This window comes from Protopterus annectens, chromosome 6.part0, assembly GCF_019279795.1.
Source record: "Protopterus annectens isolate FY-2018-M chromosome 6.part0, PAN1.0, whole genome shotgun sequence".
Classification (NCBI taxonomy): Eukaryota; Metazoa; Chordata; order Ceratodontiformes; family Protopteridae; genus Protopterus; species Protopterus annectens.
Genome location: NC_056737.1, coordinates 43,031,278 through 43,044,598, shown reverse-complemented (window position 1 = coordinate 43,044,598; position 13,321 = coordinate 43,031,278). Strand labels below are relative to the sequence as shown.

Sequence of the window (13,321 nt, the reverse complement as noted above, 5' to 3'; positions counted from 1 at the left end):
ACCCGATCTTCTACACTTCGTAGCCCAGAAAAGGCAAGTGCTTAGACTCCCAATGTCCCATTCCTACATAGCCCTAACAAAACCCGATCTTCTATACCTTATATACTACATAGCCCTCCCAGAACCTAAACCTTAAACCTAAAGTTCCCAGCCTGAGTCCTCTGTCCCTTCCCCTAAACCTCCAGTTCATCTCCCTAATTCTAAAGTCCCTGGTCTCTGCCTAAACTTAAAATCCCAAACCCCTCTCCAAATCTTGATTCCTAGAGAGATCCATAATCCTAAAACTCCCTTCCCACTTCGTAAAGCTAAAACTCCAACTGTCCCCCAAACCTAGATTTCCTCCCCACACCTGCTTGCCAAAACTCATATTCAAATTTGAAAGGAAGCAGCATTCCCTCACCACAGCTGAAAGCAGGAGCAGCCGCCTGTCAGAGCTACAAAACACTCGAGTCCTTGACTTCAAAACCATGGGCTTTGAATGGTTGAGACTTGAGCGTTTATAATAAACCAGCTATAACTTGTTATGTTGTAGGAAGATTATCCTGAAACCTTATCTGTTATTTCTTTGCATGCATTTCTCACAAATCTTGTTCCTTCTTGCTTTTCCAATCAGTCACTTTATTTCCTGCTTCCTACACTTACATAATAATCTCAGAATATTATTTGCAGTACCTTTCTTAATTTATGTTCCTGTACTTTTTTCAGTTTATCGACTTCTAAAAATGAAAAAAGAAAAAAGCAAGTTGCAACTTATTCAGTACTCCATCTTTCCTGCAGGAAAAACTAGTCCCTGATATTCTGTTTTGTTTGCCCAAATCCATTACATGCCTGTCAAGTTTCCGTACATTTTTTTAGTCATGCTCCTGCTTTTTTTTTTTTTTTTTTTTTAACCTGGTCTTTCATTTTTCTGTATAATTCTATTGTCAACATATGACAGAATTATAAAATATCCCACTCCTGACATAGGTTCATAGGTGTTTACTAGGCTAATGACCGCAACGGCCTTTTTAAATCTAGATATGCATCCCAAATCTCTATCAATGTTTTGGTACCCTTGATAATTGTAAGCAGTCTCTGAGATACATGCGTGTCTCTCCAGCAGGCCCTATTTACCTCACAGGGAAGGTTTAAGTTTTTAGAACGGGTAATTCTTGTGTTGTTTGTTGTGCAAATATGTAGGGGTTCCATCAGAGTGTAGTCTGATAATGCCTTGTATGCCAGATATAGATCTCCCCTCAACAGCTTGTAGGAGACATAATACAGGGATAGACCCTTGAATTGGTCTGCATAGTGAGGAACCTTTGTATACATTACAATTGTCGGATGTGCCTGGTTAGGTACATACCAAAGAGGGTATTGTACTCAATGATAGGTCAGATGAATGCTGAATACAGTGGAACAAAGATTTCTTTGGACCTACATGCCATACCTTTGTTTATAAGCAGTGCAACATAGAACAATTTCCTTACTACTGTAGACACGTGATGGTCAAAGGCTGGATTACTGTCTATGTGTATCCCGAGGTCCCTGACTACTGGGTCAACTCTTAGGGGTGTGTTCTCAATATGATAGTTACCAAGGGTGAATGACTTCCCAAAGGATACTATTATGTATTTCTTGGCATTTAGTTTTAGTCTATGGCTCTGGCACTAGTTGTTTGTCTGTGTCATCCCTATCTGGAGAGCATTTGTGTCTGTGGGTGATTCATTAATAGCCCCTAATTTGCAATCATCTGCAAATACAGTCAGCCAGAGGCCATTGACATTGTCCTTGACTTCAGAGAAGTAAATGCCAAAATAGAGCAGTTCCAGGACTGATCCCTGAGGGACTTCACTTCTGATTGGCCAACTTTGTAAACTTTAAGCTTAAGTTATTCACAGTGGATAAGTAGCACATACTAAAGGACTCCTGGCATTTTCTTGAAATTGTGTCTAAAGTTGTGTTTTTGCCTGAGGCCCTTTTTGTTACAACTGACATCAAATATTTATTTTCTGTCATTCCCCATGAGGAGGGGTTGGACTGGTTTCATCCAGCTATGGTCAGGGGCAATGATTTGAGTGATACAAAAGTCAGGTTGATCCTCAGTTGTATGAAGTTTAATATTGCAACAACATGGAGGTGTGTCTATGGGGGCAGCCTCAGTCCCCATATTTGCCAGCATGGTGTTATGGTTCTGAGAAACCTCCATGGTTTTAAGTTCACCTTTTTCTCCTATGATCAAGGTTTATCTCTGGTACTTGAATGATATATTTATTTTATGGAAGGGCAGTTTAGAGGAATTGAGGTCTTTTATGGGCGTTTTAAATCTATCCGCTGACTTCTTAGAATTTACCCACCAATGGAACACATATTCTATTGATTTTCTCAATATCACATTCTACAAAAATTTTAAGAACAAAGATACAAGTCCAACATTTTCAGGAAAAAACACTTTTTCAAATGCTTATTTGCATTTTGATAGTCAGCACCCTGTATGGCAGAAAAATAATTTAGTGAGAGGTCAACTGATTAAGCTTAGCAGATTAATTTCTCATGATACAAACTTCCAAGTTGAAGTTACTAGACTTTGTGAGATGTTTAAAAACAGGGACTACCCACAGGATATGTTGAACGACATTAGAAGGTTTGTGATAGAGCACGTAAATTATCGATATGGCTCTATTATGTGACAAACTGGAATCATGGTGGGTAAGAATAAAAACAATGATGAAGATCCAGGTAACTCTTCACAGGTGGTGACCTTGCAGTACAGCAAAGACATTAATTCTTTGAAAAGTTCCATCAGTGCACACTGAAGTACTGTTTTTGGATGCCTCAGGTTAACTAACCAGTTGAGATAACAACCAAGATTTTTTTTTAAATAAAAATTGTAAAACCATCCTAGAAGCAGGCAAGAGTTATGGCAATGTTTTTACCAAAGGTTGGAGCATGAAGCAGTGTGGAACATGCAAACACTGTAGATGTAGTTTTGAAGACAGTAGCTTTTCTGTGCAAGTTTTTTCCCAGATGGATCACTGTAAAGGGCAGATTTGACTGTGGTACCAAGGGTGTTGTATATATAGCCTTCTGTTTATCTTGTCCATCATTCTATGTAGGAAGGACTGTTGTACCTTTGTAGACAATAATTCATCAATATGTGTATGCAATTGGTAAAGCCAGCTCTTGCAATCCCCTTTATACGCATTCTTGGGTGTACAATGATTTTAATGAATTTGACTATAATTTTATAGAAGGTGGAATGTCTGGAAAGGGGGGGGGGGACTTGCAAACCTCTGTTGAGAAGAGGGATTTTCATTGGCAAGATTTATTAAATGCTACCTGCTCACTGGGTATTGATGTCTTAATATTTATTAAGCTTATTTTGAAAATTAAGTCAGACTGCCTGTCATAGGACTTCTATAACAAATGTTTTGTTTTTTTTTAAATGCTTTCAGTCAATTACATAACTTATTTCATGTGTTTATTGTCTACTTATTTTTTGCTATTAAGGTTTTTTGTTTAATATTTACTTTTACAACTAATGATATTGGTGTTTAGTATGTACATACATTTGATGTAGGAAGTTCAGAAAATTCTTGGGAATAGTATTGGTATTTTAATGTGTGTATGTCTTTACAGACTTTATGGCATTCAGAAAATGCATGCTAATACAAAACCTGTTATTCTAGCAAATTTCTAAGTTTATAAGAACAATATTTAAAATTTGTCCCTATGTTTGAGCCTTTGTCCCCCCAAAATTTTAGGCTTTGTCAAGATTTCTTGCACTATGAAAGGTATGAGTAGAAGTTCCTGTTCAATTGGAATGAAACCACTCAAATCTTGTGTAATTTAAGACTATGTTGTGTTCCGGTGCGGCATTTTTTATTATACATATATATGGAGTTCAGTTGTGTGATTTTGTAATACATATACAGAGTTGTGTGATTTTAATATATATATATATATATATATATATATATATATATATATATATATATAAATGTTGAGTTGTGTGATTTTAATATATATATATGTATATGTACAGTTGTGTGATTTTGTAACAAGAAGAAGATTATTACTTGTAGAGCAAAATCACTTTGCAGGACTGTACCAGTGAAGAAGAGAACTGTGGGAGGGGTATTTTTCAGGAAACAATAGAATGTTATGAGCTATTTTTAACTGAGAAAAAAAAAAATACAGAGATTGAGAATTCAAGCAGTTTCATTTTCTAAGGCCTAGACAGTGATGAGAAGACTAGTGTGCACCAGGAGCAAAGTTAGCAGGTTTATTTTAGCACTGCTCCAATTTTTGTAGTTGAGATACATTAATATTAGTGAGAATAGGAGAGGTGCAAATAAGACTTAACAGCAGATATGAAATAGTGGTTTTAAGTGAGTGGGCAGTAAAAAGGCTGGAGACTCTGTACAGAATGCCTAATTTATGGTGAGTTTTTTATCATGTTTTGAACATGTGTATCAAATTTAAGTTGATCATGAAGGGTTACACCCAGAAGCATGATTTGGGAGGCTCCTTCCAGCTGTACATTTTGAAAGGAATACATTGTGAACTTGTTCTTACCCTCAGCTTGTATTCTGGGAATAAAGAGAATTAATTTCGTTTTTTTTTTTTTTTTTTTGTAATAGATGCAGCTGAGATTGAGAGTCAAGTCTCACTGGGGGCAAAATCATTCTGAGTAATAGGTTGTAGAGAGGATCACAAGGGTGCAGGGCAGATTATTACAGCATCATCGGTTTATTGGATTCTTATCCTTGATATGAGGCAGATGCGAGAGTATTTACGAATAAGTAGTCCTTGCGGGACCTCGGTAGATACTGGCAGATAAGTAGAGAAGTCAGAGTGCCATATGACTGACTGCCTGAGAACAGTTAAAGAGAGCTGATAAACCAGTCAATTGTTGGGAAGAAGAAACCAAAGAAGCAGAGGGATTGAAGAAATTTAGGATGAGATACAGTGTCAAATGTTTTAGAGAGATCAAGGAAGATGGAAGAATATGTTTGTTTTCATTTCTCTCCTTGTAAACAGTGTTAAGGATGGATAGGAGGGCAGTGGTTCTGGACAAGCCACGTTGTATAGAAGATATTAATGTGCTGGTTTGGAGGAAATGAAGAACCTGGTTGTGGATGTAAATCTAAGATGTTGGAAAGAGATGAGGGAATATCATTAGGGTGGAAGTTTGACATTTCTGTGGTGGAGAATGAATGACTACTTCTAAGATGTAGGGGCAATGGCTTATGTTCATAGGTTCATAGGTAGGTACTAGGCTGTTGGCCCTAGGGCCTATACAAGCCTAGCCAAAAAGGTACCCTGGCTTTGGCCACCCAAGAAAATTATTTTCCAGTGCCCCTATCAAGCAGAACCACAGAAGTGATCCCCGGGGTGAATTTCCTATTACCCATCCAATCATCAAGATTTTTCTTGAAGAGTGCTAATGAGGAGCTCTGTTTGACATAGATAGGTAGTCTCTTCCAGTGTATGGGAAGTCTCTGGGACAGGAATCTATCCCTCCAGCATGTTCTGTTTATTGTGGTGACAAGGTTTAGGTTCCTAGAGCGTGTAGCTCGAAGGGATTGGGATTTCTTTAAGTGGAGCGTGTCCAACAGCTCTGGGTTTGACATAGCTTTGTATGTTAGGCAGAGATCACCTCTGAGTAGGCGATATGCGACGGAGTAAAGCTGGAGTTTTTTTGAGAAGGTCTGCGTAAGGCATCTGTTTGAGGCCAGTAATCCACATTGTGAGGTATTTTTGCGGCCTTTCCAGTTGTTGTAGATGTCTTGTGAGGTACATACCAAAAGGGGTGTTGTACTCTATAATGGGTCTAATGAGTGATGAGTAGAGGGGAACAATGACTCTTTTTTTTTTCTGGATGAGAAACCTTTAGTGATGGTGTGCCACATAGAAGGATTTCCTAACCACTGTGGCGATGTGATTATCAAAGGAGAGACTACTACACTTTCGGTGTTAAGTAGACTACCGCCTATGTGGTAGTTCATGGGTACAGAGTTTTTACCAAAGGGGATGACAATGCACTTTTTGGCATTGAGCTTGAGACCATGTCTTCGACACCAGGCATCTGTCTCAGTGAGGCCCTTTTGTAGGATGTCCACATCGTTAGGAGTTTCAATTATGGCTCCTAGTTTGCAGTCATCTGCAAATTTAGTTAGCCAAAGATCTTCTGTGTTAGCCTGTACTTTAGAGAAGTAGATACCAAACAGGAGAGGACCCGGGAGTGAACCCTGTGGTACTCCACTTGTCACTGGTCTGAAGTCTGATTTGGAGTCTGCTACTTTCACGGTGTGGGTTCTTTCAGTAAGCCAGTTGGCAACCCATCTTGTGACATAGGGATTTATACCTAGTTTAGTGAGTTTATCTATAATTCCAGAGTGGGGGATGGTGTCGAATGCCTTGGTGAGATCTAGATAGGCTGTGTGAACCACCTTACCCTCATCTATGGCTTTGGTGACTACTTCTAAGAAGTCTATCAGGTTTAGTAGACATGATCTGCCTTTTACAAACCCAAACTGTGTGGGGTCCAGAGTTTGGAGATCTCCAATGTCTTTGTTTATGAGTTCCATGATGATACGTTCCATGGCCTTGCAGATGAGGCTCGTCAGGCTAACGGGGCAGTAGTTCCCAGGGTCTGTTATGGCCCCCCCTTGGTGGAGTGGGATAACTGTCGCGGTGGGCCATTCAATGGGCACAAAGCCTGAGGTGAGGCTATGATTGAACATGATACTTAGGTGGGGTGCCAGTTCATTCTGTAGCTCATGTAGAAGGCAGCCTGGGATGTTGTCAGGTCCCATGGATGCTGTGTTCTTTGCTTTGGAGAGTGAAGTTTTTACCTGTGCAGCTGTGATTACAGAAACTTTGCATTCTTCCGGTATAAAGATGGGCCCTTTAGGGGGTGAGAGGGGGGTAAAGTTAGCACTGAACCTATCTGCTAGGATTTTGGCAATATCAGTTGGTTCTGTATGTTTAGTATCATTGTGCTGTAACTCAGAGCAGATCTGAGCATTGCCACTGAGATTTATGACATAGCTATAGAAAGCTTTGTGGTTGTCTTTAGAATCAGTGGCAATTTTGTTTTCATAACTAGCTTTGGAGGATTTTATGAGGGATCTCAGCTTCTTACTGAGGCTGACCAGGGAGTTCCTCCAATCGTGGGATTTTACTCTTTTTTGCAACAGTTTCTTTCTTCTGTTGTAGAGTTTGTTTATGGCAGAAGACCACCAGATTAGCTTCCTTTTTTTGGAGGATAGCATCTTGGTTCTGTTAGGGATAGCATGATCCATGCACTTGTGTAAGTGCTTATAAAGTGCATTTGTGTAGGATTCAGCAGTCGTACCTCTATTGTCCATCTGCATGGGTGTCGTGAAGTTTGCCACTTCTGTCTTAAGAAGCGTGAAGTTGGCTTTGGAGAATTTTTTACAGTCATTTTCCTAATGGGGGGTGGGAGCGGGATATGGATGTCTAGGGTGATTAGTTTGTGGTTGGACCTGTCCAATGAGGAGCTGACCTCTGGTGTGGAACACCAGTCACCCATGTTGGTGATGACCAGGTCTAGGATATTGCTGCCCCTGGTGGGGGTGTGGATAAGTTGATCCAAAGCATTGGAATTGATGATTTCCAGAAAACATTGAACAAAAGAGTTGGTACATGAGTAGTTTTCCCAGTTAATGGTAGGGTAGTTGAAATCACCCATTATTAGAGTGTTGGGTTGTACCTTAATATTTTCCAGTGTATCAAGAAAAGAGGAGTGGGAATCCTGGGGCATGGTGGGGTGTCTGTAGCAAGCTACAATCTGGATTAGAGTTAGTTGAACTTGGATAATCTCGGATGCATTATGCTGAGCAACTAGCTTGGAGGTGTGGATATCCTTAACCAATATGGACACACCTCCACCTTTAGTGTTTCGGTCTGGGATTGGTGGCCAAAAGGTGTGGTATGAATTATAGCCTGGTAATGCAGGGGTGCTCTCTGGAGCTTTGAACCATGTCTCTGTCACTGCACAGATGTCAGTGTTCTCCATTTTAAGGAGTGCCTCGAGTGAGTGCATTTTGAGGTTTAGACTTCTAGCATTGAGTAGGACTACCCTCAGATTTTGCTTGTTGTACCTGTTATGGTGGTGAATTTGTCATTTGAACCTTGCCTAAAAAAGGCACTATAGGGGTCGCAAGAGCCTTTGCCAGTATCCGGAATCCCAAGGGCGACAGGTGCAGGCCATCTCTGGCAAAGCAGCGTGGTCTGTCGATCATGTAATCCCAGGCAGACAGATACTGGATTCCCTTAGAATGACACCAGAAGCTTAGCCAGTTGTTAAAGTCAATCATTTTGTCCTTGTACTGTGGTGTCATTCTGGGTGATGGCAGGATGCTACTCGGGGCTAGGGTCATACCGGCCTGGGCTACAAGATCAAGAGAGCTCCTCCATGTCTCTTTTCATGTAGTCCAGGGAGGTATGTCTCAGGTCATTCACACCAACATGGACAATGACAGAGTCATATTTGTACTTGTTGTGGAGTGACCTGAGTGCGTGTGTTATGTGGTGGATCCTGGCACCTGACAGGCAGCTGACAGTAACTTTTTCCTTGTTTAGCCTGGTGAGTGGAACATCAGTGTGCCTGACTATAGAGTCACCTATGACTAGAGTGTTGGGTATGTTATGCCTTATGGGCTGTAGTTGAGTGGCACACTGAGTATGTGGGCTACGTGTCATTTGGGTTGTGTTAGGGGGTGGAGGTTGCTTGCATTTCAGCTTTGGAGGTCTCTGTTGTTTGGAGATTTGTACTGAGAGCCACCAAGAATGTAGGCGTGTGTTTTGTGGTTGTGTGTGTGTGTTTTGGTGGTGTAGGTTTTGAGGGACTATGTGATGAGTGTGGTGCGGTGCAAGTGTTTACCTTCTCCTCTTGACTGTCTAGGCCAGTCTTTGGTGAAGAGAGCTTTACTTCCAGTTTGGCTATGTAAGTGCGTCTCTCACAAGTCTTAGTGTTGGGTGGTAGGAGGAGAGGGTTGTCTGTGTACATGAGGCAATTGCTGCATTGACCCAAGATGCCCAGATTCATCAGGTAGACAGGAGAAAACACTGGGAGCTGACCTTTAGACATGCCTGAATAGGTGCTTATTTGTTAAGTACTAAAAACTGTTTTCCTCTAGACAAGTGAGGAAAGTTGAGTGCTGTAGTAATTTGTAACTTATTTAGTGCTTACAATGAGTTCTGAACAAGTGCTGAGATCAAAGAAACAGATGAGTGCTAAAACTAAAAAGCTGGCTAGTTGCAAGGGAAATTTTGAAGAACAGACTTTATGGCACCATGAATAGTTTAACCCCAGTTAAGTGAGGGGGGGGGGCTTAGGAGCTCACAAACAGTCCTGGACACAGCAAATCCGTATCTGACCTGCCACAGGAAAGGGGGGAAGCAAGCTTAGAATTTTTTTCCAGTAAAGTGGAAATGGAGAAAGCTGGAACAGAAGTTAATTCAACGTTAAGAATCTGAGTGGGTTGGCCTTCACAAATGTTCTCTATTAGATTGAGTGAACTCATGACACTAGACTGGGAGGAGTGTCACAGATCAAATATACAGTATGGGTGGGCAACTGCAAAGCCACCAAGTATAAGAACACACAACACTAGAGTGTGGGTGGGAAAAATTACAGTTCCTAGTTGTAGCCACTAAATGAAAGCTTTAAACAGATCAAGGAGCAGACTCGAGAATGCTTTTAACTGTAACAGACAAAAATGCACAGAAAGCTTCTCAGATATGCAGTGATTTGTAAGAATGGACATTGGATAAGCAAGAGGTTAAGGTATGTAACAAAGAGTTAGTTAGGGGCCAGAGTTGAGAGCTTAAGTTTTGTGAGAAGTTTGTAGATGTTTTTGGTATGTACAGGTTGTAGTGTGAAGGTGAGAGAATTTTCTAAGGTGGGTGGTTGAGTTAGTTGTGGCAATTGTTGCTGAGTTAAAGTGGCCACAGTATTGATAAAATGTGAGTTAAATTTATTAACTATATCTTGATTGCTCAAGTTAAGAAAGGGGGTAGGTTGAGAGGATTTACCAGTTTTTACGACTTTATTACTACAGGACCAAAAGGTCTTTGAGCTGGAGCTTTGGGAATGTTGTATGGGAGTATAATATACATTTTTTGTCAGTTAGGATAATTTTTTTTAGAGAGATTACATTCTGGAAGGAGGATTAATCTCTAGTAGTGTGCAGAGATTTCTGTGCTTTGTTTCTTCATTGCAAATTTTGTCTTGTTTCTCGTTTTAATCATGATGCTGGATTAGCTTTTTGTTGACATTTACTGAATATGACAAATGATTTGTGTACTCCTGCTTAAAGTGGCTTTCATGAAGTTAAGGACTTCTGGGCATCACGTATTAAAAACCTCAATATAAAGAAATTTTGGTCTGACAACATCTGTTCTTAGAGATACTGAAGTATTTATTAGAACCTTATTCTTAATGGAAACACCAGCTTTAATGTTTTAGTTTTTGAAGCTGTTGCTATTTTATGACTTCACTTTATATATCATTTGAAATAAGTACCTGCTGTAGAAGCAATACAAAACTCATGTTTGTGGGACATTCTTTTCACTTTTGTATTTGTTGTTATGGATTATAATTGCATATCCACTAACAAAGAAGCTTCTAAGACCCCTCATTTAATTGGTCATCAAATGAAAAAGTAAGATAAATAATGTTTGCCATGTGGAAGACTTTGCAGTATACTTACTTGTTATTGATTCTGAATAAAACTGCACTGTGCTAATTTAAGAATGCTTGATAATATTTAGGAAACAAAGAAGATCACAAATGTGCTCTTTTCTCCTTTGCAGGAGGTGCAGTCGCTCCTATTAAACTGGAAAGGTCCGGACCTCACTACTTATGGTGAACTGATGTTGGAAGGCACCTTTCGTATGCAGAGGGCCCGAAATGAACGGACACTGTTCCTTTTTGATAAGATGCTTCTTTTGACCAAGAGGCGTGGAGAACATTTCATCTACAAGAACCACGTTCTGGTATGTTTCAAGTTCTGTGACTTGTTAGTATAGATTTACCAAAAACCAGCAAGAGATTAGGGAAGCAGCCTTCAACACTTAAACCAGAACAAAATTTAAGCAGTTCAGAAGGCCATGAAGAACCACACTCCAGAGATGCCCAAAAATATGTAAATGCAACTTTTATTTTCATATAAACCCTCAGATAAATACATTTTCGTCCGCAGACTTCATCAGAAGAATTAACACAGAAAAAACAGTCTACTTATACCAGTGATGAATTTTTAAATTCACCAATCAACAGTCATCATCAGTTAGTCATGAATATGCATGAAACTCTGTCACCATATACACAAAACACTATGGCTGAAACAGTCTATAATGTCAACACAGAATTGTGTCTGACATCTAAAATCCTAACTCAAAAGGCAAAATTTGAATTTAAATGCAGTAAAAAAATATGTTGTACAATACAGTTTGAAAAAACAGTTTAAAAGAGGCTCACAAAATACAGGATTGTCTCCATCTGGTGACCAAAAAGTAAACTGCACTTACAAAAATAATTGGAAACACAATAGTAAAATGAAGACCTAAGTCCCTTGTACTTAGGGTAATTTAACCATCTATCAACAAAATTTGTAATTTGTTTATGATGTACATAAACAAAAAATACACACAAAAAATAATTTGGTATGAGAAAAAATAACTTCTATATTGTTCTGTATTATAATTTTGCCGCCCGCAATTTCAGAAGGTGGGCAATGGAAATATTTTCATTGAGTCCGGGGGAGTCTATTGGCATCCAGGGAGACCTGCCAGTACAACTTTCTATATTACAAGCAGGTTTCCCAAGGACTACCCCGGACATCATCAGAAACTTTCTCAAGAACAAAAAATAGAAATTTTGCATCACTACAGGATAGTGTGTGTTTGTATAAGACGTTCCTTTTATTATTAGTCCTAATATTGTACTTGTGTTTGTATATACATCTTTTGAGTTTCCGCTCAGTTTTGCCTACATAGAAGGCTGGGCAGGCACCACATGTAACAAAGTAAACAACCCCAGTGTGTTACAATTTGAAAAAACCTGTCTGGTTATTTATTTCCCCCTGTACCCCAAGTTTACAGAACTAGTGTTCAAAATGTAAGAACATTGTGAACAGGCACTGCATTTAAAAGTGCCTCTTCTTTTGAGATTCTCCTTGGTGGATGCTTTAACCCCCCTCAAAAAATTCTTTCAAATTGCTTCCTTTTTTGTAACTAATATTCATGGGGTAATTTTCAAAATGGGGCAGGCCAGTAAGTACCTTAAACTTGTCCCAGTCCATCCTAATAATTTCACCTGCCAACTTAGAATCTTGGTTAAACTCAATAATAACTGCTTTCGTTGAGGCATCTTGGTTATTACCAGTATCATTCTTGGTGTTATTTACACTTGATGTCAACCCAGTGCCAAGAAGGAGACCATATTTTGTCTTCCTTAAATGCTTTATGTCAGTATTAATTTCTTTTAATAGTGAAGGGGGATAGCCTCTGTCCCTAAATTCTTCTTCTCCGGCTGCTCCCATTAGGGGTCACCACAGCGGATCAACTGTTTCAATTTCTTCCTGTCCTCTCCATCTTGCTGTGTCACACCAACCGCCTGAATGTCCTCTCTCACCACATCCATAAACCTTATCTTAGGCCTTCCTCTTTTCCTGTTACCTGGCAGCTCCATCCTTAGCATTCTTTTCCCAATATACTCTGCATCCCTCCTCAGCACATGTCCAAACCAACACAATCTTGCCTCTCTGGCTTTGTCTCCAAACCTCCCAACCTGGGCTGACCCTCTAATATACTTATTCCTAATCCTGTCCATCCTCGTCACACCCAGTGCAAATCTTAACATCTTCAGCTCTGCCATGTCAAGCTCTGACTCCTGCTTTTTTGTCAATCTGCCTCTGTCCCTAAATAACTTTTCTAAAAAATCCACCTCGTTGTCAAAATCAGAATCTGGGGATGTCATTCTACTTGCCCTGATAAGTTGTCTCCTATAAATGTTCTTTTTCTAAAAATAAGGGTGGGCACTATGAAAATGTAAATATGAGTTTGTAAAGGTTTCCTGACACAAAATCTTGGATTTTATTCCTGTAGGAACCTTTTCTATCATCATATCCAAGAAGTTCATCCTATCATGGTTGATAGAACTAGTGAATTGCAGAAAATTGGCAGTAGTTTCAATATATTCAAGAAATTTCAACAATCTGATTTCTGTATCTGTCCAAAATAGACAATTATCATCCAAGAATCTTTTGTAGTGTGACCAACATCCCCCTGAACTCAGAATGGAATT

At 39.6% G+C, this 13,321-nt stretch overlaps 1 protein-coding gene across 4 annotated transcripts in view; it reads left to right on the top strand.

Moving 5' to 3' along the window:
- The window catches only part of LOC122804151 (pleckstrin homology domain-containing family G member 3-like), a 1,602,862-nt gene that overhangs the window by 1,114,679 nt on the left and 474,862 nt on the right, over positions 1–13,321 (top strand). For all 4 annotated transcript variants that reach the window (XM_044073839.1, XM_044073837.1, XM_044073836.1 and 1 more), the window contains one exon: positions 10,828–11,010. In XM_044073839.1, the coding sequence (XP_043929774.1) occupies positions 10,828–11,010 (183 nt within the window). The remainder of the gene's footprint in view (positions 1–10,827; positions 11,011–13,321) is intronic.